This window comes from Cydia amplana, chromosome 15 (genome assembly GCF_948474715.1).
Source record: "Cydia amplana chromosome 15, ilCydAmpl1.1, whole genome shotgun sequence".
In the NCBI taxonomy this organism is placed as follows: domain Eukaryota; kingdom Metazoa; phylum Arthropoda; class Insecta; order Lepidoptera; family Tortricidae; genus Cydia; species Cydia amplana.
This window is the reverse complement of record NC_086083.1, coordinates 1,851,483-1,877,007: the sequence shown is the minus strand read 5'-3', so window position 1 is coordinate 1,877,007 and position 25,525 is coordinate 1,851,483. Positions and strand designations below refer to the sequence as shown.

General features: G+C 37.7%; 1 protein-coding gene across 1 annotated transcript in view; it reads right to left on the bottom strand.

Moving 5' to 3' along the window:
* LOC134654442 (uncharacterized) overlaps positions 1-25,525 on the bottom strand; it is a 191,769-nt gene that overhangs the window by 4,923 nt on the left and 161,321 nt on the right. Inside the window, exons 7-9 of the mRNA XM_063509888.1 lie at positions 3,607-3,739; positions 713-828; positions 50-149 (exon numbers count right to left, since the gene is read on the bottom strand). Of these exons, the coding sequence (XP_063365958.1) occupies positions 50-149; positions 713-828; positions 3,607-3,739 (349 nt within the window). The remainder of the gene's footprint in view (positions 1-49; positions 150-712; positions 829-3,606; positions 3,740-25,525) is intronic.

The window sequence follows — 25,525 nt, the reverse complement described above, 5'->3', positions numbered from 1 at the left end:
GTCTGTATTCAGGTGATTTTATATTTTAGATAACCTGTTGAACACGTACCAGTAACAACTTCTGAGGTTTTATGGGTGACTTCAGGAGTAGTGCTTCGTATCATTTCTTCGTTCAGTTCGGGCGTTATTGGCAAGGCTGATGCGGCTATCTGAAAACAGTTATTATAACAACATTATACACCAAACGAAACACAAAAATTACAGTAATAAGCTTGTTGAATATGGCTAAGAGAGAGGGGCGTCCAATAGGGGCGTGATGTACTGATGTACCTAGGTACATCCCAGTAAAAGATTTCGGTGTATCTACTTATGGCAGTTAGTTGGAAATATTTTCGGGGGCATTTTTTATAACACCTAAAGGCTCAGGCCAGGAACGGGTGACTTGATACCCCGTCTGATGTTAGAAAGCACCTGAAGGTACCTGATTGTGACTTAGGTATATTTATATGTGTACCATAGATAGAAAAATGTCTAACGCCGAAAGCAATTTTCTTTATCTGTGCCATTCTGTGCCTTGAGTACTAAGGGTTTTAAACTTTTCATGAATTTTGTAAGATACCTAGGTATCGCGTCCGCGAAACTCAGACGTACGCGGCATCCCAGGGGTTAAACAAAAATCAACCTACATCCAGTACTAATATGGTTCACTATGGCTATGAACTTGTGGTGGTAATTAGTGAGTTTTGCTTGTCACCTGACGATTTATGCTTACAGGATTAGTTTTCTTCCGCCTGGGCGCGCCGTGTGTCCGCCGCGGCCGCACCGCCATCTTGTGTTTGGCGGCCGAGTGAGACAGCGGCGCGACGCCCAACGCCGGCTCCGACAAGTCTGGAAACGGCGATAGGTGGCGTTAGTTGTCGTGTCTATGTCAGTAGGTAGCAAAAACACAGGCAGCTGAAGTCGTAAGTTCTTTCATAAGGAGCGAGAATGAGCTGTATGAACACAGAAGTCCAGTTTTAAAAACGTGAATTGTCAATGTGAAGTCGTAAATTAAGGGGCTCCCCCACGCCAATGACCTTCGATCTGAATCCCTTAGTTTTCTAATGTTTTTGTAGCTTACCATATTAACAGCAACGGCTTTAAGCAATATACTTAAGCAATATCTCATATTTACTTTACTTCAATGTTCGAGATATTTGGCATCAAAGTTGAACAATTTTAGGCCACAAAACTGGTTTTCTGGTCATAACTTTTGTGTTAATAGTTATGGGCTTTTCGAGACGTCAAAGACGAACCCAAATATGTAGATTTCGTAAATATGTAAGATCCTTTGTAGCAATCTAGTTACAAAAAAGGGTTTTTTTTAGAAAATGTTTAAAAAAATCATAAAAAAATAAGTATTCATTTCTTTCAAAATCCGGTCAACAAAAATGGAGATAAAAGATTGAAGAACCGATAGCCATTTGTCTTATAATTCTATCTGTAGTGCAAAAGTAGGAGACACGATTCAAAACTTGTCAAAAATCGATGAATACCTCGGGTAGCCCCTTAAAGATTTAGGTGCAGATCCGAAAGAGCAACTTACTGTAGTCCGAGTGGTCACTCCTGTTGGAGTGGTCGTGGTGGTAGGAGCTGGAGTCCTCGTCCATCTCGGAGGACCGCACGCTGAGGAGGGAGCCGTCGCTGCAGGATGACTGCGATATGCCCGCACGGTGCCGCTGGAAACACCAACTTACTGTAGTCCGAGTGGTCACTCCTGTTGGAGTGGTCGTGGTGGTAGGAGCTGGAGTCCTCGTCCATCTCGGAGCACACGCTGAGGAGGCAGCCGTCGCTGCAGGACGACTGCGATATGCCCGCATGGTGCCGCTGGAAACACCAACTTACTGTAGTCCGAGTGGTCACTCCTGTTGGAGTGGTCGTGGTGGTAGGAGCTGGAGTCCTCGTCCATTTCGGAGGAGCCCACCCTGAGGAGAGAGCCGTCGCTGCAGGATGACTGCGATATGCCCGCACGGTGCCGCTGGAAACACCAACTTACTGTAGTCCGAGTGGTCACTCCTGTTGGAGTGGTCGTGGTGGTAGGAGCTGGAGTCCTCGTCCATCTCGGAGCACACGCTGAGGAGGCAGCCGTCGCTGCAGGACGACTGCGATATGCCCGCATGGTGCCGCTGGAAAACCAACTCACTGTAGTCCGAGTGGTCACTCCTGTTGGAGTGGTCGTGGTGGTAGGAGCTGGAGTCCTCGTCCATCTCGGAGGAGCCCACGCTGAGGAGGGAGCCGTCGCTGCAGGACGACTGCGATATGCCCGCATGGTGCCGCTGGAAACACCAACTTACTGTAGTCCGAGTGGTCACTCCTGTTGGAGTGGTCGTGGTGGTAGGAGCTGGAGTCCTCGTCCATTTCGGAGGAGCCCACCCTGAGGAGGGAGCCGTCGCTGCAGGACGACTGCGATATGCCCGCATGGTGCCGCTGGAAAACCAACTCACTGTAGTCCGAGTGGTCACTCCTGTTGGAGTGGTCGTGGTGGTAGGAGCTGGAGTCCTCGTCCATTTCGGAGGAGCCCACCCTGAGGAGGGAGCCGTCGCTGCAGGACGACTGCGATATGCCCGCATGGTGCCGCTGGAAAACCAACTCACTGTAGTCCGAGTGGTCACTCCTGTTGGAGTGGTCGTGGTGGTAGGAGCTGGAGTCCTCGTCCATCTCGGAGCACACGCTGAGGAGGCAGCCGTCGCTGCAGGACGACTGCGATATGCCCGCATGGTGCCTCTGGAAAACCAACTCACTGTAGTCCGAGTGGTCACTCCTGTTGGAGTGGTCGTGGTGGTAGGAGCTGGAGTCCTCGTCCATCTCGGAGCACACGCTGAGGAGGCAGCCGTCGCTGCAGGACGACTGCGATATGCCCGCATGGTGCCGCTGGAAAACCAACTCACTGTAGTCCGAGTGGTCACTCCTGTTGGAGTGGTCGTGGTGGTAGGAGCTGGAGTCCTCGTCCATCTCGGAGCACACGCTGAGGAGGCAGCCGTCGCTGCAGGACGACTGCGATATGCCCGCATGGTGCCGCTGGAAAACCAACTCACTGTAGTCCGAGTGGTCACTCCTGTTGGAGTGGTCGTGGTGGTAGGAGCTGGAGTCCTCGTCCATCTCGGAGGAGCCCACGCTGAGGAGGGAGCCGTCGCTGCAGGACGACTGCGATATGCCCGCATGGTGCCGCTGGAAACACCAACTTACTGTAGTCCGAGTGGTCACTCCTGTTGGAGTGGTCGTGGTGGTAGGAGCTGGAGTCCTCGTCCATCTCGGAGCACACGCTGAGGAGGCAGCCGTCGCTGCAGGACGACTGCGATATGCCCGCATGGTGCCGCTGGAAAACCAACTCACTGTAGTCCGAGTGGTCACTCCTGTTGGAGTGGTCGTGGTGGTAGGAGCTGGAGTCCTCGTCCATCTCGGAGCACACGCTGAGGAGGCAGCCGTCGCTGCAGGACGACTGCGATATGCCCGCATGGTGCCGCTGGAAAACCAACTCACTGTAGTCCGAGTGGTCACTCCTGTTGGAGTGGTCGTGGTGGTAGGACCTGGAGTCCTCGTCCATCTCGGAGCACACGCTGAGGAGGCAGCCGTCGCTGCAGGACGACTGCGATATGCCCGCATGGTGCCGCTGGAAAACCAACTCACTGTAGTCCGAGTGGTCACTCCTGTTGGAGTGATCGTGGTGGTAGGAGCTGGAGTCCTCGTCCATCTCGGAGGAGCCCACGCTGAGGAGAGAGCCGTCGCTGCAGGATGACTGCGATATGCCCGCATGGTGCCGCTGGAAATAAACAAAAATATATTTAATTACTTATTCTTAAGAGCCCATCAACGTGCACACTAGCGGGCACGGCCAGGTCTAGCGTGAGTCATCCTTTATCCGAACATTTTCTACGCAAATTTCATTTCCATTGAAGACAATACATTGCACAATGTCAGTAAGTACCGGATGTGCGAATAACTATACGTTTCGTGTGTCAGTCGGCCGGAACGTTTGCATCATTATGAGCATAAGATTGAATGCGTAAAGTATTAGGCTATAGTTTAATTTTACCCAGATAACCATAAAACTAAAAAAATCTTACCCCTGATTTTTTTATGATATTTCGATATAGTATCACTACATTGTACAGTATAATGTAGTGACTGATATTCGATATAGTACAGTAATAGTCCCTACAAAAAACAAAACAATTAGTTTTTGGCAAAAATTTAATTTTTGGTACAAGTTTTTATCGCTGACTGTACTTTTCTTACGACAGACAATTAATACTCATCGAGACAATTCTAAAAACCCCTAACACAATTAGGTTGCGTTGTTTCATCACAGAGTTCCTATGGCCACCTCCTGTCTCCATCATCAGATCAGTTCGACAGTACCATATATTATTGTATTGTCATCAGAACTACATACAGCTGCCAATTTTCATGACGCTACGATCCTTGGAAGATGGTTAAATTAGTTACCTTAGATTCCATTACATAGTTACATACAGGTCGACCTAATAAAAGCTTGTTAAAAATAAAGCGGTTTTATAACACCTGGTCAGGCTAAATGGGTGAATAATACCTACATTGAAATACTGGTACGGCAACTTAAAGATGTGAATAATACTGGCATTACTGCATATCTTATTGAGAAAATAGGGGCCGTGATTGCCAATACCTACCTAGAGTTAGACCAAGATAAGTCTGCAACGATTTTGATAGCACACGCAGTGCAAGTGTTATTTATACGTACTAATTGCATATCAGTTTGACGTTTAAAATGCGGCACTATTTACGTGTGCTATCAAGATCGTTGCAGACTAATCTTGGTCTAACTCTATTATACAAGTTTTTAAGGTGGCAATGGCACATCAACACTTTGTTGCTTGCACAATCGGTGCGGAATTAACTTGGACAGACTTTATCTGTACAGTGTGCGAATGCGAATGTAGATATATTAAATCAACTAAAAATATGTATTTTATCATCATCATTATCAAATATTTCAACAAACGTGATTTCTTCCTAACCAATAACCACAATCATTTACTTCCTGCCACCAAATTAACCTGTCAGCCAAACTAGAATATTGGTTCCTCGTACACACTATTAGCTGCGTATACCTAATTACCTAAGCTTTATTGCATAGATATAAGACCTACAATTGGTCAATTAGTGCTGTTAGTATTTCCCACAAATGGATGTTCAATAAGGATGTAAATCTGCTCATTTCGGTCTATGATTGGAAAGTTAATGGACCATTATTGATTCGATTATAAATCCATTTAGTTTGTACGATTCTGATGGTGGGATCAGAGACTTGTAAATATCATCTTCCTCATCTTCCTCGCGTTGTCCCGGCATTTTGCCACGGCTCATGGGAGCCTGGGGTCCGCTTGGCAACTAATCCCAGTAATTGGCGTGGGCACTAGTTTTTACGAAAGCGACTGCCATCTGACCTTCCAACCCAGAGGGTAAACTAGGCCCGTATTGGGATTAGTCCGGTTTCCTCACGATGTTTTCCTTCACCGAAAAGCGACTGGTAAATATCAAATGATATTTCGTACATAAGTTCCGAAAAACTCATTGGTACGAGCCGGGGTTCGAACCCGCGACCTCCGGATTGCAAGTCGCACGCTCTTACCGCTAGGCCACCAGCGCTTTTTAGGCAGAGACTTGTAAATATATAGACTGTTAATAATTTACTACGCAGCTGGCCAACTTTATTGTCAGTGTCACGATAGACAACGTCCTCAAGGTTTATTTTGACGACCGGTCTGGCCTAGTGGGTATAGTGGCCTTGCCTATGAAGCCGATGGTCCCGGGTTCGAATCCCGGTAAGGGCATTTATTTGTGTGATGACACAGATCTTTGTTCCTGAGTCATGGTTTCATGCATTTAAGTACTAGCTGTTGCCCGCGACTTCGTACGCGTGAATTTGTATATTGGTAGTTATATATTCTACATTAGCTTAGAACATTATGCAGCAAAAGATCGCAGTAGGACGGTTAATCATTTGTTAATTATTAATATTATACAACGCATGAGACTTGTCTTCCACAACCTACGAAGTTTCAAGCCCCTAACTGAGTAAAATTGTTCTCGATATAATTCCTCTCAACCTCTCTCAAGTTTCAAGTTTGTAGCTTTAAATAAAATTTGAACCCTTTACAAACTTTAAACCCCCTTTCGACCCTTTAAGTCTTAAGAGATGAATTTTAAAAACGCTGAATTTACTTTTCTCGTATTTTAATAATATGCCATTTTACAAAGATTCAAGCCCCGCACTCACAAAAATGTTTGATCTCCATACAAACTTTTTACCCTTTTTCACCACCTTGAGGGATGAATTTTCAAAAACGCTGAATTAAGTTTTCTTCTCTTTTAATAATATACCTTTTTACGAAGTCTCGAGTTTCTAGCTTAAAATAAAATTTGAACCCCATACAAACTTTCAACCCCTTTTTAACCCTTTTAAGGATGAATTTTTAAAAACGCTGAAATTCCTTTTCTTCTATTCTAATAATATGCCTTTGTACAAAAATTCTAGCCCCGCACTCACAAAAATGTTTGATCTCCATACAAACTTTCAACCCCCTTTTCACCACCTTGAGATATGAATTTTCAAAAACGCTGAAATTAGTGTTTTACCGTTTTAAAATAATACTTTTTGACGAAGTGTCAAGTTCCTAGCTTAAAATAAAATTTGAACCCCATACAAACTTTCAACCCCTTTTTTACCCTGTTAGAGGATGAATTTTACATAACGCTATAATTACTTTTCCTGTCTTCTAATAATATCCCCAAATCCAAAGATTCCAGTCCCGCGCTCGAAAAAAATGTTTGATATCCATACAAACTTTCAACCCCTTTTTCACCACCTTAGAGGAAGAATTTTCAAAAATACTGAAATCAATTTTCTTGTATTTGAATTTAATATCTTATTACAAAGTTTCAAGTTCCTAGCTTAAAATTAAATTGGAGCCCTATACGAACTTTCTACCCCTTTTTAACCCTGTAGGGGATGAATTTTACAAAACGCTGAAATTACTTTTCCTGTCTTCTAATAATATCCCCAAATACAAAGATTTTAGTCCCGCGCTCGAAAAAAATGTTTGATATCCATACAAACTTTCAACCTCTTTTTCACCACCTTAGGGGATGAATATTCAAAAACGCTGAAATTAGTTTTCTTGTATTTTAATTTAATACCTTTTTGCAAAGTTTCAAGTTCCTAGATTAAAATAAAATTTGCACCCCAAGACGAACTTTTTAACCCTTTTCCCCTTTTTAACCCCCTTAGGGGTAGAATTTCTAAAAACTTTGCAATTACTTTTTTTTGTAATCGGCTATTATGCCTTTCTAAGAAGTTTAAAAGCATCTGTAATGGATTCAAACTTTCAACCCCTTTTAAAACCTGTTAGGGGATGAATTTTCAAAAACGCTGAAATTACTTTTCCTGTCTTATAATAATAGGTGTGTACACGGGGAGTACAAAGTTTCAAGTCCCACACTCGCAAAAATATTTGATCTCCATACAAACTTTCAACCCCTTTTTCACCACCTTGGGGGATGAATTTTCAAAAACGCTGAAATTAGTTTTCTTGTTTTTTAATATAATACATTTTTACAAAGTTTCAAATTCCTAGCTTAAAATAAAACTTGTACCCCATACAACCTTTCATCCCCTTTTTAACCCCCTTAGGGGTTGAATTTTTCAAAATCGCTTCTTATCTCTTGTACACTTTATAAATTCAACCTAGTGTGCAAATTTCAACTTTCTATCTTTTGTAGTTTCGGCTCTGCGTTGATGAATCAGTCAGTCAGTCAGTCAGGACACTTGCATTTATATATATAGATTATATATTACCTATATGTATATATCGTTGTCTGAGTAGGTACCCAACACAAGCTTTCTTGAGCTTACCGTGGGGATTAGTCAATATGATTTGTGTAAAAATGTCCTATAATACTTATTTATATTTATTATTATTTATTTAGGGTCGCCGTCATCGAAAGCGATGAGGAGGACTATGACGTGTATGTCTGTCTGTTTGTACCTACACTCACCTTTATTCTGGCACTGATGTACCTCCTGCGCGGCGGCCTTTTGACGGCCTCCTCAGTAATATTCGTCACGTATAACATCATTCTGACTAACTTCTGTCAATCTCATCACAACATTGTTTATTTATTGCTATCACAGTTTTATTGCACTTTATTTTTGTAAATGTCTATTAAATACCTAGGTAATTATTTATCACTATTCCTTAGACTTAAGGTTCGGTACATCTGCACACAAAAAAAAACGTCCTTATTAGAAGTAAAGCCAAGTTGGTACATATATTTAATTTTTACATTAATTGCATATAAAAAATACGCAAGTAAGTATAACGGGTAAGCATTGACTAGCACGTTATTATTTTCGCAGATGAGAAAAGCAATATTTAAATATGTACAAATTAACGCCTGATTCTATCAATTATCAACTAAGTATTCGATGCTGGTTTCAAAAACATAGTTACTTATAGGTGAACCAGGATCTATTGAGGGTGCGCCATGTTGCGGAATTTCACTGGAACTATTTTCTTCATACTACACTGAAGAATAACAGCGCCCTCTTGACAATTATCATATATTACTGGTCAGGCTATATTTTAAATTAAGTACCTACATTTATGTTCGTATTGTGAACTGGCGACCGCTATTTATTTAAATGAATATAAAAGACACATCTCAATATTATCAAAGACTTATCGTTGTAGATAAAAATGCATTATTCGCTCGATAACGGACTGTTTAACGTCAATGCCAATGTCGCTGATAAGAGAAGAGATTATAGCGATAACTTTCGCGAGATAAATTCGGTACACGGCGGGAAGAAGTTGATAACTCGAGATATTTTATTGAAGAAATTTTAACTTAAAATTAAATTGCATAAGGTTCAAATTTCTTCCATTTTCTCCCGCGAGATATCAACTTCTTCCCGCCGTGTACAGAATTATACAGGTGTAATAAAGTCTCATCCGAACTTCTAATTTTTCAGCAGAAGGTTAAGAGGTGTTTTTTCGTCACGAAAGGCTTGTATTTTTGTCACAAACGGATCTTTGAACCTTTTTCCTTTATCAGAATCAATAGGTACTGGCATAGCTAGGAATCCTCTAGACGGAGTTTAGAGCAATTATTTCATGAAACCGATGCTGCCAAAAATACTGGGGTGCGGGGGACGAGGTGAGCGAGTCCCGTGCCGTGATTGGTCCGTTCAAAGACACGGACGTCACACAAAGGCACTTTGATTCGAAAATGAAGTAAAACCATAGAAGGTAGCATCCTATAGAAGTGGTCTACGCGTGTCTCCGTGAGGGACAAAACATACGCAATGCGACGCTATGATTGGTCGAATTTATTTGTTGCCCACCATAATCCATACTAATTTATGGTGGGGAATAAAAAAAAAGTGAGACTGTGATAAGGACAAACAACAATAGCGCTTTCGCTGCTACTCCTACTGAAAGATACATAAGACTATCCCGTTCTGTCAGTTATCCCCACCACTCATGCCCAATCCAGTTTAATCATTGATATAGTATAAAGAACTGGATACCCAATCAGCCGCCAAAAATGGCCCCACAAAAGTGATGTCAAAACAGATCATGCATTACTTTTTCGTTTAGTCTTGTTTGAAACGCTCAAATGTGAAGTTGTCAACAATTACGAAATGTGTCGTTAAAATATGTAAAAATAACAATGATAAAACAAGGAAAAAGGATGGAATGTATTTCTTTCGGTTAGTTCTTTGGATAGCATTACATAATTTATGTAATCTGGTGGTAATTTTATGGTTTTGAATAAATTAATTTGTTAGTACCAAAGAAGGGATGTTAAGGAACAAAAATCTAATGAGTCGATGTGAGGTCAATATTTTTTTATATTTTTATATGGAATTCATAAGAAATAATATTATGTTTAAATTCAAGATTTCCAAGAAAACCTATGCGACGTGCAAAGTGGACTGCTATTTAATTATAGCAAGAGATAGGGGTGATGCAGTTTTAAACAAGGCAAAACGGCACTTGTGTGTTCGGCCCATTTCCCTGTTTCCGACATATACACCACCAATAAGGGCTTATATCGACTAACTGTAAATGCTAAACATGTCGGAACACAGTGACAACCACAGGATTTTTTTTATAAAGTATAGGTAGACTTTATAAAAAAAATCCAATCAGTATCTAAATGTCCCCGTGCACCTGCGCTATGAGTAAATGTAGATCTTAAATACACAGTTATTTAATAAGTAGAATTTATTTCAAGGAAATTAGTATTTAAAGACGTATACTTACGAATTAAAAATTTAATTTGTTTGAATTTGAACCACGAATAAATTTTATTTGAGCTCCCGATTAAATTAAATTTGTTTTATTTATTACTTCAATTGGTTTTCCTGTACAGTAATACATATTAAAGTGTACCAAAGTGACTCCATTCGTTCATTATTCTCGTTTGACGTTGTTTGACGTAAATACGTTACGTTTAGTGCCATCGGACTAAATTTTTTAACAGTGTTGGTACTTATGTTTGCAAATTTGACACTTAATGCTTACGACATTAAGCTCTTTTCTGTACGAAACATTTATCTCGACTCAAAATTTACGTAAGCGTTTTTATCATCATTGCAAATGGTGCGAAACGTCATTTGGGATCCACATTTCTTGACGTTTTTGTTCTGCTTTGTGTGTCTATTTCTTTTATATTAAGTCAGTGAGTTTAATACTAGATTCATGAGCAAAACTACCGTATATTTGTGGCAGAGTGGGTAGGGCTCTAGGGCTACTGTCTGTGGGTACTGGGTACTGTTTAGTACCATCGCCCACACTGTTAACTGACTGTTCGTAAACCTTATCATAATAGGCACAAGGAATAAAAATCAAATGTAAAAAAAAATTGCGTGTTATCTAGATTGATTTTTTTCTCTCACACCTTTTTTGGCGATCGGATTCATAAAAGGACGGAGTGCCTACATCAACCTCCAACCTACACCTTTTTGTGAACACTCCTACTACTTAGGACGTATATTTAATTATACGTTTAGTTAGTCGTAGGCACTGACTTAATATAAAAGAAATAGACACACAAAGCAGAACAAAAACGTCAAGAAATGTGGATCCCAAATGACGTTTCGCACCATTTGCAATGATGATAAAAACGCTTACGTAAATTTTGAGTCGAGATAAATGTTTCGTACAGAAAAGAGCTTAATGTCGTAAGCATTAAGTGTCAAATTTGCAAACATAAGTACCAACACTGTTAAAAAATTTAGTCCGATGGCACTAAACGTAACGTATTTACGTCAAACAACGTCAAACGAGAATAATGAACGAATGGAGTCACTTTGGTACACTTTAATATGTATTACTGTACAGGAAAACCAATTGAAGTAATAAATAAAACAAATTTAATTTAATCGGGAGCTCAAATAAAATTTATTCGTGGTTCAAATTCAAACAAATTAAATTTTTAATTCGTAAGTATACGTCTTTAAATACTAATTTCCTTGAAATAAATTCTACTTATTAAATAACTGTGTATTTAAGATCTACATTTACTCATAGCGCAGGTGCACGGGGACATTTAGATACTGATTGGATTTTTTTTATAAAGTCTACCTATACTTTATAAAAAAAATCCTGTGGTTGTCACTGTGTTCCGACATGTTTAGCATTTACAGTTAGTCGATATAAGCCCTTATTGGTGGTGTATATGTCGGAAACAGGGAAATGGGCCGAACACACAAGTGCCGTTTTGCCTTGTTTAAAACTGCATCACCCCTATCTCTTGCTATAATTAAATAGCAGTCCACTTTGCACGTCGCATAGGTTTTCTTGGAAATCTTGAATTTAAACATAATATTATTTCTTATGAATTCCATATAAAAATATAAAAAAATATTGACCTCACATCGACTCATTAGATTTTTGTTCCTTAACATCCCTTCTTTGGTACTAACAAATTAATTTATTCAAAACCATAAAATTACCACCAGATTACATAAATTATGTAATGCTATCCAAAGAACTAACCGAAAGAAATACATTCCATCCTTTTTCCTTGTTTTATCATTGTTATTTTTACATATTTTAACGACACATTTCGTAATTGTTGACAACTTCACATTTGAGCGTTTCAAACAAGACTAAACGAAAAAGTAATGCATGATCTGTTTTGACATCACTTTTGTGGGGCCATTTTTGGCGGCTGATTGGGTATCCAGTTCTTTATACTATATCAATGGTCGTAGGTATAAACAATTTTTAAACACTCAGCAAAATCACTGAGTTCTACATTAAATGGCGTCAATCTAATTTCTACGGAACTGCAATTTAAATTTTTCGTCGCAATTACACCGATTAACAATCGTAAACATATTTGTAACAAACTAAGTGCTACCGACAGCGACATGTCGCCTTGAACGCCATACGCCCATTATTTATAAACGATAATGTATTTTGCATAAAACTGTTCTTTTTATATGGTTGTTTGAACATTATAGCATTGCAGTAATATGCATTTTGCAATGCGTTTGGGACTGACACCTCAACGATGAATGCGAATGAAAATGATAGTTGAATAATGAATAAATAATTTTGTGTGATCAACAATACAGTTGATTACACAAAATTATCAGTTGTCAATTGCCTAGGTATACGAAAGCGAAACGGATATAGACTTCCATTCAGCAATGGAAAAGAGTCAATTTGTGCAGGATTTTCTTACAAAGTTGACCGATTTTTTTGCGCTTGAGTACGTTATGCTCGTAGTAAGAAATATTTATTCAATTGATTGGAAGTAGTTGATAATTTTACTAAAATGACAGTTGAGGGTGAAAAAGATTTTTCGCAAAGATCTAAATTGTCAAAAGTGATTAAGCCTGCTCATAATAACCTAATATTATAATCAATGTACAGTCGCCATCAGCAGATATATCGGAGCGGCCAAGATTCAATATCTGAACACGCACTCTAACGCCCTGACAATAGAGGTGTGTTCAGATATTTGTGAGCGCCTTGAACGCTCCGATATATCTGATGGCGACTGTGCCATAAATATTGTACTGAGTATCATTAATTTTGTCCTACAGGTGCGGTGAATCCCAAGTGAGAGACATTGCAAAATGAAATACACATGACGCAACAGGGTGTGAACTGAAATGTATGAATGTTAATACAATTACATTGTGCTTCTTAATTACGTTCACGTAGAGTAATTGGTAAGGTCAAGGTGGGGTCAAGGACTGTTGTTAGTGTGTGAAATTTCAAAATTAATGAATTGACCAGTTTGTTAAAATTAAAAATTTTTCACCTCAGCAGCTCGAACAAGCTGTTGAGTGAAAGGAGTTTGCTACTTAAAAACAGTGAGCAAAATCGCATTCACTGTTTTTAAGTAGCAAAGTACCCTTGTTCGAGCTGCTGAGGTGAAAACTTAATTGTTGGTATATCTTAAGAAAACATGAGTGAATAGAGGTAAGTGATGAAGAAGGAATACATTTTTCGGGTTCTCTAATATGTTCTCACTGCTGAGGTGAAAAGTTTTGTGAACTACACGAGATCAAAGCAAATAACTATTGTTTATGTTTGAAATTCTTGAAAGTTAAAACGGGTCACTAATTTGATTTGTATTTCTCCTTTTTCGACTTACTTGTCTATTTGTCGGTGTACTATACAGTGATATTTTCAAAATAGGATTATGATGTTTGTTTTCAATAGGTACCTAACAAAAATGATTATTTCAATTCTGATTAGTCAAAAATGATATTTCAAATCATATTAAGATTACTGCGGGACTAGGTTTAATATAAGATTCTTATGATGTACCTACAAGCGCTGGTGGCCTAGCGGTAAGAGCGTGCGACTTGCAATCCGGAGGTCGCGGGTTCGAACCCCGGCTCGTACCAATGAGTTTTTCGGAACTTATGTATGATATATCATTTGATATTTACCAGTCGCTTTTCGGTGAAGGAAAACATCGTGAGGAAACCGGACTAATCCCAATACGGGCCTAGTTTACCCTCTGGGTTGGAAGGTCAGATGGCAGTCGCTTTCGTAAAAACTAGTGCCCACGCCAATTACTGGGATTAGTTGCCAAGCGGACCCCAGGCTCCCATGAGCCGTGGCAAAATGCCGGGACAACGCGAGGAAGAAGAAGATATACCTATTTTTGCGGTTAATAAAAAAAATCGAATATTCATTGCCTTTTAATTACATTATCTATTAGTAAAGTAGCAAATTTTCTCAAAATACTAATAGGACCTATTAAATAAAAATAATTATTAAACATATTGAAATGTAGATTTTTGTGTGTGGTTCTCCATAAACATCTCATTATAAATACAAAATAGGTTCCTACTTGATAACTGCAACAGAAATCCGAAACACCACATTAAAAATTCTTTTATAAGCGTTAATGTAAGGCCTGAGTGGACGCTCGAGTTGGGCGTGCAGCGGGGCGGGGCGTGCGGCGTGCATGCTAAACAAATGCAAACGCATAGGAGCGACCTTATTAGTGCACGCTGCTCAAATCACTTGTGAGCCCGACGCCACGCTGCACGCCCCGCCGAACGCTCCGCTTCGAGCGTCCACTCAGGCCTTACACTTAAACACCATTTCCCTATAAACTGTATCACCAAGCTATATGTTTTATCAATTCTCCAAAGCAGGAAGAAGGGGCCTGTCAATCTGTATCACAATATATTTCAAAACCTCGTATAAGCTTAGAAAATACTAACAACATACGCCCTTTTGATTTTAAGCGGTTATGTTGCAACGTACCGGTCCCATAATGGCATGCAATTTATTGATTTGGGAAAGGAACGTGGGATTTTGAGTTTAATGTAGTTGGTGGAGGGTTGAAAATTGAGCAGCTAAAGTAAAGAGCCCGTATGAGGAATATTTTTGCGGTGAGAACGCAAATTTTTAGATTTTTATTCTTTTATTGAATAAATGCATTCGGTCGACCGTACCCATACTTTATGGATAAAGTATAACTTTATCTCAAAAATGTGTATACACATTTTCAAAGGATTAATGTGAAGATATGAATGATCTTGACTGTACAATAATACTATAAAATGCTCTTGGGATTTTGGGATTCTGATGACAGTGCGAAAGTTTAAAATAAAGTCTCTTGGTAAGTACCTAATTCTGATGATGAACACCACTAAAACAACAAGGACTTTAGTCGTCATAAACCGTCGTAACAGACAGACAAACACAGTTTTCTTCGCATTTTTAATGTTATATGTAGAAGGGATAGTAGGATTTTCGCGAGAAAATAACATTTATTTAAACACGTGAAGGAAGTGTGAATGCACTGAATACGTAACTCATAGTGATAGATGACTGATAACAACTCTTTCATCTGAAATGTTATCACTTATCAGCTATCACTATGTCAAGTCATTTTCAGCTTATTTTTACCTGAAATAAATTTTTTACCAAGCCGACCAAGTTATAGAAGAGTCCGTAAAAACTAACAGAAAATGGATATTACATACTTAGGGCAGTAAAGTAAGAAATATCGACAAACATGTCATCTGAGCCTTTCTTATGTACTGGCCTAGCGACGGAGCCAGAAAGCGGCAACTTCTTTAAGCGCAGCGGGCCGAAAATTGACGCTTTCCGACCGGAGAACAGAAAAATATATTAAATTGGTTCGTCATTGATTGTCTCACTTCCGGATTAAAACAGTGAAAGGTCTAAAGGTCCATGCTGGACTGCAAATCATAACCACAGATAACTTTCTTCTGACCTGCTCTATTACCTATTCCGTAATGCCCTGTAATTTGAGTAATTTGACCACTAGAGGTACAGTCAGCATCTGATAGCGACTTGACAGTAAAAGTAGCCAAATATATCAACACTTTGCTAACGAAGGATCAATAGGGTATTTGACTAGTGGTCAAATCAGTTTCTTTTTTCGAACTGTCAAAACGATTTTGCTAATATGGAATTTATATGAAACACTAGCATGTGACGTCACAATCAAATTACCTAGTATAGTTTGATACGGGTTTTAAAATAGAAATTGTGTGTAGAAATAACTGCTGTCTACGATTCTCCATTGATCTTCTGATGCTTTATTTCATGCATGGTGTATAATAATTTATTTTTTCTACTCCAGCACTTAAATGTGTCAATTAAATGACTGACAGTGATATCTAAAGCAATGTCATTTGAACGCTTTGTCTATAGGCTCATAAGATGACTGCTAGCAGTCATCTTATGAGTATAATACAACTGCTTTATTTTTTTTAAAGATACAAGTTCCGATCATCTTGATTGAAAGAAGTATGTTTTCATTTACAATAATAACTCTTTTTTTTTTAAATAATAACTCTTTTTTTTTTAAATAATAACTCTTTTTTTTTAATAATAACTCTTTTTTTTTAATAATAACTCTTTTTTTTTTTTTTTTTTGCTGCAGCTGTCATAGAAAAAGTAATGTATGCAACAGCTCATAATTGGTTCTTAAAATTCTCGGGTCTTTTTTTACAAAACTCGACTACGTCTCGTTTTGTAACTTCGACCCTTGAATTTTAAGAACCCTTATTATATCACTGTTGCATAAACTACTATTAAATACAGTCAAATACCCTATAGGGTTATCCCTATAACACAGGAATTATTTCCTGTGTTTAAAATAGATTATTTCACAATTCAGTACACCACGCACGAAATAAAACACCAGAAAAACATTAGAAAAACCTACGAGGGGTATTCAAAATATTCTCGGTATGAGAATGAAAACAAACAAGTACGAAAAGTTTGATATTTTTATTTTTCAATATACTCCCCCCCTATGTTCATACACTTAAAAGATCGATCAATTATTTTTTTTAATCCCTCGTAAAAATATTTTTTATCTTTCGTGTAAAAATGCTCCTCCACTGCCGCCTTCAATGCTTCATCGTCAGAAAATTTATTTCCACGCAGATCCTTTTTAAGATTGGGGAGCAAAAAGAAGTCGCTGGGGGCTAAGTCCGGACTATACGGTGGGTGAGTAACAGTTTTAAACCCACGTTCAACAATAGCTGCCTTGGCAATATGAGCAGTATGGACGGGGGCGTTGTCATGCAGAAGCAGAATACCTTTGGTTAACTTTCCTCGCCTCTTTTCTTTAATTACATCCTTTAATTGACGTAGAATGTTAGCGTAGTACTGTCCTGTGATATTTACACCTTTTTCTTTATAATCGATTAGTAATACTCCTTCACAATCCCAAAATATCGTGGCCATGACCTTGCCAGCTGAAGGGATGACCTTCAACTTCTTGGGATGAGCTGAACCCTTAATGTGCCACTGCATGGACTCTTGTTTACTCTCTGGGTCATAATGATGAACCCAGGTTTCATCTCCAGTAACTATTCTTTGCAGCACCTCATCAGGATTTTCACCGCACAGGTCAATAAAATCGGAACAACAAGCTACACGCATGTCTTTTTGAAGCCGAGTCAGCATTCGCGGAACCCATCTTGCACTTACTTTTGACATATTAAGATGGTCATGTATAATATCATGTACGGTACCAATAGAGAGATTGGTTACTTGTGCTATAGATTTTACCTTCACTCGACCATCTTCCAATATAAGTTTTTCCACTTTATCAATATTTTCTTGTGAAGTAGCTACTACAGGCCGGCCAGGTCTAGGGTCATCTTCAATACTCTCCCTTCCGCGTTTAAACTCGCTTGACCACTTTTGAATGGTAGATAAAGAAGGAGCAGACTCACGGTAAACACAATCCATTTCCTCTTTTATGGTTTTTTGATTTTTACCCTGTTTTGTCAAGAATTTTATCACGCATCGATGTTCTAATTTAGTTAACATTGTCAATTCGCACAGGATGTTCATGTTTGTTCAGCAATTGCAGAAAAACAAAAGACTATCTCGGTTCGAATTATACTTTTTTTTAATGTCAATGAATAAACCTTAGCGGCCAGTAACGAAAGAAATTTTAGAAGAGGTCGTAAGATATCAATACCGAGAATATTTTGAACGCCCCTCGTATTTCTTTTTACTAAATCCTACAGAACTATAAAGAGTAGGTTACTTGACTGTGACGTCATTGTTCTGTATTTCATAGAGATTCCATAGTGGCTAATCGTTTTGACAGTTCGAAAAAAGAAACTGATTTGACTAAGCAATTAAGCAGTCCATTAAAGTATCATTCTATGGAACTTGCTAAGTATATGTAAACAAACCGCCATATTGAAACTGTCAAAAAATATGAATTTACTAGTGACTTTTGTTTACATAGTTAGCAAGTTACATAGAATGACACGTACTTTACCCTATTCTAAGATATGGCTACGACATATATAAGGTAACAAAGAACTCACTAACACCTACGTAATGACGTTTCCATTAATGAAAGGAGAGCCCTTGAGTAATACACATAATCACTTGAATTGAGCTCAAGAGCAATGATTTATAACTCAAGATAGGTTATAGGTGTTCAAAAATTGAAGCGCTTAACTTGTGACAAATTGGACAAGTTGCCTTTAGACGCGGCTGGACAAGCGATAAATGTGCACGTGTTACGAGCTCCCGCACACTGAAAGAGAAAGAGACGACCTTATTTTTAACAACGAGTGTGAAAAAGATGGATGGAATGAGAAAATTAATCAAAAATAACAGATTTCTTCGTAGGCACAGAAATAAATATGGAAGTATTTTTTTGTGCTCCTCAAGTAGTGTTGAGTCGCTCACTCGTGAGGCACCTCATTTGTACCACTCATTTTGTTAATTTGTCGCAGTACTTCGTACCGCAAAAATGTCTTACTTCACTCCTCTATTCATTTTACTTGATTCTAAAATTATCTTTCTCCTAAAAGTTCTATTCTTAACCTCCAGAATTGCACTCCAATTAAATGTTACTATTTATTTATTTATAAAGGAAGTTATGAATACATAAATATGTATATACATGAAATATTTTTGTCGCCGTTGGAATTAATGGAATAGTCGACGCTGAAAATATGCTAGTACCTCACCTCATTTGAAGTAAGACATTGTAACACCTCATTTTAGAAAATGAGGTACTCATACAAACTCATTTTAAATTGATGTCCTACCCATCACTATCCTCAAGTATGAGTATAACCTATCTATGGTTATATAATATCATTGCTCAAGAGGCATTAATACGAGAGTGACGCACACGCATATTGCGGCGGCTTCAGTCATGTTCGTATATATTATTATGATAACGGATCAATAACGTGTGATTAATATGTTCGCGTGTGAAGTGGGCTTATTCGTATAGCATGTATGGTGCTTTAACGTCGGCTGTCATAAAATGTTATTATTATTTATACATTTAATTTCTTAGATTAGGTTCTTTATAATATGAATATAAAAGTAAAATGTTATTATATTATTAACTAGCGACAGGCCCCGGCTTCGCACGGGTTAACAAATTATACATAAACCTTCCTCTTGAATCACTATCTATTTAAAAAAAACGCATCAAAATCCGTTGCTTAGGTTTAAATATCTAAGCATACATAGGGACAGACAGATAGCGGGAAGCGACTTTGTTTTATAGTATGTAGTGAAGTAGGGATTTTCTGTTCATGTTTAAATGGTCGGTATTGCTAAGTAGTTAACAATTACCTAATGGATATTATATTGATTTGTGCTGGTCATTTAAGCTTCAAGGTTTCGCATTAGTAATGCTACTTTCTAGAGTTTCTAGACAATGCAAGTTTTGTTTTTAATTGACTAAAATGATACGTGTCAAGACCCATTTCGACACAGACAAACCAATGCACAATACATAGTTATGAGTATTATATACAGTAAGCTGTAGAGATAACTGACTGCCCTGCATAGAAATTTGTTTGCAGGGGGGTCAGTTATCACTGCAGTTTACTGTACCTACGTCTTTTCGACTTTCAAAAGCGCAATAATTAGAATTGGTAATTTTTTATTCCGGTGTTTTGACCATTTTGTGGAATAAGTATAAATCAAAAATCTTTTAATTTTTTTTTAATTTACCACGTATTTTTAGTTTCCAGGTACAAGTTTCTAAAAAACCAATATAACAATATTTATGTTTCGTTATAAATAATTATCTACCTAGCTAATTATTTTTAATGATAATTATAATAATTCTAGTTTAGAAATCTATACATACATTGGTTAGGTTTATCGTTAAAGTTATCTTTACAGCAAACTGTTAAACAATTGAACCGTGGAAAGTATAGAAAGCGTGCGCGGGAGTCGAAACGATCTTCATTTTCCAGTGACCTTTCGCTTGTACTAACTAGTATGTGGTTAACGGCCAACTTGAAATGGCCAGGTCACGAAGATTTTCATTCCTACATAATAAAATATTGTATTAGGAAAGGTTTTTTTTTAATATCGGCGGGGTTTTATCTAATTAATAAAATCTATACCTAGTTAATAAAATCTTGAGTATTAAAGATTGTAATGCTGTTATTGTTTGAAATAAACAAATTTAATTTTTAAATATATTTTTTATAAATAAGTCAATGTGGCTAATTTCCGTCCACGAGCGTATATTTCTTTTATTTTCAATAGTAGGAAAAAAACATCTGCTTTTTATTGCTGAAGCTGAACCTAAAAGCTATCGCTGCTTAGTAGATGAAATTATCAATATTGTTCGTTGTTCGAGAAAAACGCTAATAGACGGAATATTCAATATAAATTGCCGGAAAAGATCCCGGAACTGACAACTCAGAATACCGATGCCGTCAGAATACGGACGTAGACGCGGTGCGCGGAATAGACCCTATGACGGAATTAGCCTCATTGAGCCTCAAAAGCTGTCAAAAAGTGACAACCGCTTGTATTACAAGTTTACAAGTTATATACAAGCTTTTGAGAAACGGGCCCCAGTGCCCTGTTTCTCAAAAACTTGTAACTTGTAATACAAGTTGAAGTCCCGTTTTGACAGCTTTTGTTAGTAAGGGACTTCCACTTGTATTACAAGTTACAAGCTTTTGATAAACGGGCGTTTCGAGTTTGATTCTCGGCGCAATCGGAAATGATTATAGGTACAACTAAAAAAATGTATGCTCATAATTTGTTAGCTACAGAAAATTACACTAGTAGATCTTATCGTATGCAACTCGTAGATTCAAATCAATCCATCTCGTAATGCAAATTGATCTATAAAAAACTACATTGTTTGCTTAATGCAAAAGAAACGGTAACCGAGGCGTAAATATAAATCAAAAGATTACCAATAGTTCTGTAATCTACAAGCATTAGGCAGATATGCAATCGTCTGAAAAACGCCTAATTCCACAGTACTGGGCAGCGAAGCGAAGTTTTTTAGGTAAGCTGCACTTAGGAAATGCGTGTAAACCTTTTAGTGCTCAGTTTTTTGAGGATTGTATAAATTTTCTAGAAAAACATAACACATTTATAGTGTTACTTTTTAGGGCTTTGTAAGGATAGTTATATGTAAGTATGTTTTTAATTAACAGGATATCAGGAGTGGAGTGTAAAACTGTGCCCACCAAAACACATGTGATTTTTTCTAATTTTGAACATCTATACCTCAAACCTGTTTAGTGACCTCAAACGTATTTTTTGGTCTAATATTAATTAATAATAATTTTACTTTCTTGAATATCTAAACAAAACGTAGCAGGTTTAAAAGGAACTCATACTTTGTGATATATCTTTTTGTACAATTCACACATTTATTCGGTAACCTTATTTTCACGAGATATATAAGTTCTACAAATAAGAATACAGCTATTCTTCTTATGTAGATACATTTACCTAACAAAGGCAGACTTTTGCAATTTAGCGATAGGTAACGTTCATCAAAGTCTGCGTTTCGGCTGCCATTTTTAACTTGCGCAGCACCGGACGAGCTTCCGACTAGTGTTGTACCATTATCACTTACCGGTTTCGCAACTATCTGTGTCAATCGGTTTTTAAATTGTCACTTATCGCGTAGGCGCGATAAATGCACGCGTAGTCGTAGATTAAATTGTCACAGTGCCGTTAACCTTCGGTTAAATCGGCTCTTAATGAGGTATGACAGCTTTAACGAACGGTTTCTAAAGATTTGGGTGCAGTTTTTGTTGTAAAAAGAAATACGAGTAACCCTGAGTTAAAACCTTATCTAATAGATTCAGGGTGAAGACATCAAACAGGTATTTTAACCTTGTAATCACTTTCCAACGGAGATTACCATTATAATGAAAAGCTGATAGAGTGATTTCTCGATAATTACGGAGCCAGTCAATCAAATCAAATATTTTTACGGCACCAAATTCATTCATTATAAGTACATATTTTGTGGTTAGCAAAAGCCGGTATCGCTAGCATCAGGATTAAATAAGTAAAACTATCGATTTCGCGCAGTAACATGATTTTATGGATCGTAAAAAGTATAATTAAGTATAACTGAAGTTCAACGTACTGCAAAATAAAATATACAATATTATTTTAGCGGATAACACGACCTAGATGGAGTAGGTACAATAATTAGATATACGCGTGTGCGATCACGTGAACGATTTAAACTTGTAAACGTTTCGTGGCATTGTTGGTTGTGCAACACACGATTTTTTTAGCACGATTCTATCAATATACGTACAATAGGCATTAAGGTAATTATTCTCGTTTCGAAATATATAAGTGTTTATGGTGTAGGCCTTGCTGAATCCGGTAGCCCATTGATTTAGCAGCTCAAGGATGCTACTTTGAAACAAAGAAATCCACCGGCAGCGGAATTTGGTAGTACCTGGGACCTACTAGAGTCCATCCAAGCTATCTTTGCACCGACTTGAACACAAAAAAAAATGGGAGTGTCAGAGTTAGCTTAGTCCCTGGTGCTTGGTAAGTGGACTCTACTGGAAACTCTTTTGGATGTATTTATTATTATTCAAATTATATATTTTTTTTGAGAAATTCGAAAAAGAGAGATAATTTTTTTTTTTAAGATCGTATGTATATTTATTTATTATGATTACAAGTACATTAAAAAAAAAATTAAATAAACTAACTTATCTATAAAATAAAACTAAATTAGAACTAAAAACTAATACTAAATTACAAAAAACCTATAAAAGACCCAATCATAAAAGAAATGCCCCTTCCAACAGTTCGGCCTGCGGCATGGACCCCATTACACTGGCGGCGTTACCTCTCTGTACCGCTAGCGCGATACGCTGAGAGAGGTACGCGCCAGCCCTACGGTCCCCTGTGGAATCGACCAGCCGCGCCGACAAAGCCTTCATAATATTGTAAACATCATATGCGTACACTAAATATTTCTGTTTTTTTGGTATGGATAGTCCAGTATGAACATCTTTCGTTTATTTGTTGTGCGTTGTGCAGTAACCATGGGTTCATGGGAGACTAAGGTCAAACTCTTTTGGGTGGATGACCTGGATGTATATAGGCCGGGCCTTGAATAAGTTTTTCAGCGGTAGTAAGAAACATCACATCAATAAATAAGAAAAAGCTTAAAAAATAAAAAAATACAACTGTTTACACGACAACGGTTTCACTCACTTGAATTTTTAGTCGCTATTGGCGACATGTTTCGGGCCCTTCGGGGGTCCTTCTTCAAATTCAAGTGAGTGAAACTGTTGTCGTCTAAACAGTTTAAAATATGTCTTACGAAAGTTTAATATCGAAAAAATACAACTGTTAAAGAGTTCAATGTTTTTCAAAATATTTCTAGGAATTAATCTGAAACTAGTTTCTTAGGCATAGATACTTAAGATAAACTATAAATTACAAACGAGAAATAAAAGGGGTATGATGACATTGATGACGCAGACATACAAATACGGAAACAAATTATGTACATATACGATAGTTTATAAACGTTGGTGACTAGAAAAAAGTAAAAGGGCCGTGCAATGACGCACATATTAAACTTATTAAGTGTCCCGCACGTTTCCGCGTGTGCTCACACGATGAATGTTTATATGTACCGGCGTAAGGAGATTACAATATAAACCAATTTGACACTAGTGAGGCTTCGGCGGTGGACCTAATCAAATGCGGTTGACGGACTCGCTGACACGAAAGCAAAATAAAGGCTGTAGTGCGTTGAGATTATTTACCGGTTTTTTATCGATATGTAGTTTTTATTTTGAGAGCTGTTTGAATGACAATTTTTTATTTGTTTTACAAATTGAACCGAATTTTAGTAAATCCCTACTAATATTATAAGTACTATATTATTTTTAGGTACCTACCCTGTCTGTCTGTTATCACCTCTTTAAGCTAGGCCGATTAAGATGAAATTCGGTGCGGAGATAGTTTGTGACCCCGGGAAAGGAATGTATTAAAAAAATAGGATGGTTTTATCAATCATCATCATCAGCATCATCCAAGTCGCGATCAGAAGCTAGTACCAATTTATATATGTTTGAAGTGCATTATAAGATTTTATATAGTCTGTTTGGATAATAGTGAAGTACATTATAGTGTTCTGATGTCATCTGTCGGGTACGGAAGCCTAAAAACAAAATTACTTTCACATATCCCTAATCAGTCGTGTTATCCAATCCTATAGGGGTGTTCTACTTTCTACGGTAAAGGATTCATTGTTAGTTTCTACCATGCCCATATAAGACCACATTAACATAACGGGTGTATCCTATGAGAATTTTTAAGGCAAGTTGGTAGGATAAATATTCAAGTGCCGTTTAAATTCGAGAATGTATATAGATCCATAGATTAGGCTCTACCTCTATTTCTGCCATCGTCTAATATGTGACTAATATAAAATTTAAAACAAAAGGCTGTTTTGAGGAAGCAAATCAAATTCATTTGTATTAAGAACCTAAGAAAATTATGACTCTAAAGCCACCATATTTACTTTAGGTACATCTGTAGGGATAGGAAATAAAATAAACTTTGAAAGTACATAGATAACCAATTAGAAAACAAACTGTTAGTTCCTCACACAATCGACAAAACGAAGACATGTCAGGTCAAAAGAACAGTAAATCAATAGTAAAAGCAGTGATGTAAACAATTGTCTCTGGAATTATTCAATTATCGATGTTTTCTATAAATCGGTGCGGGTCTCACGTTTTTGCGATTTTCCAACCGCTAGAATTACGGTAACTGTTTAGAAAAGTCGTGATATCTTCGTTTAGCGGTAACATGAGGGAAGAAAGTGAGAAGGCAGTTTTATTTATATTTTTTCTGATATTTGAAACTTGTGAGTTCATGTGTCGTAGCTCAGAATAATTAAATAGCTGATTTGTTACATAATATCACTCTATGATGGTATACAACAAATTATAGTTTTATTTCACAATGAACCTTTGTAAAATCTTATCTAAATACACTCTATCATTTTCGCCCTTTGCCAGGTGTGAAAAACAGACAATATTATATTAACCATGATAACCATTGAGGTAACGCATTATTATGCAAATTAACGAATGAACTGACATAGGTATCTAATATTTAATCACAGCTAAAGAATGACGTCCAATCATAATCAAATTAACGCACTAATGTAAAACACATTAATTACAAAACTTAAAAACCTCAATAATTACTATCGT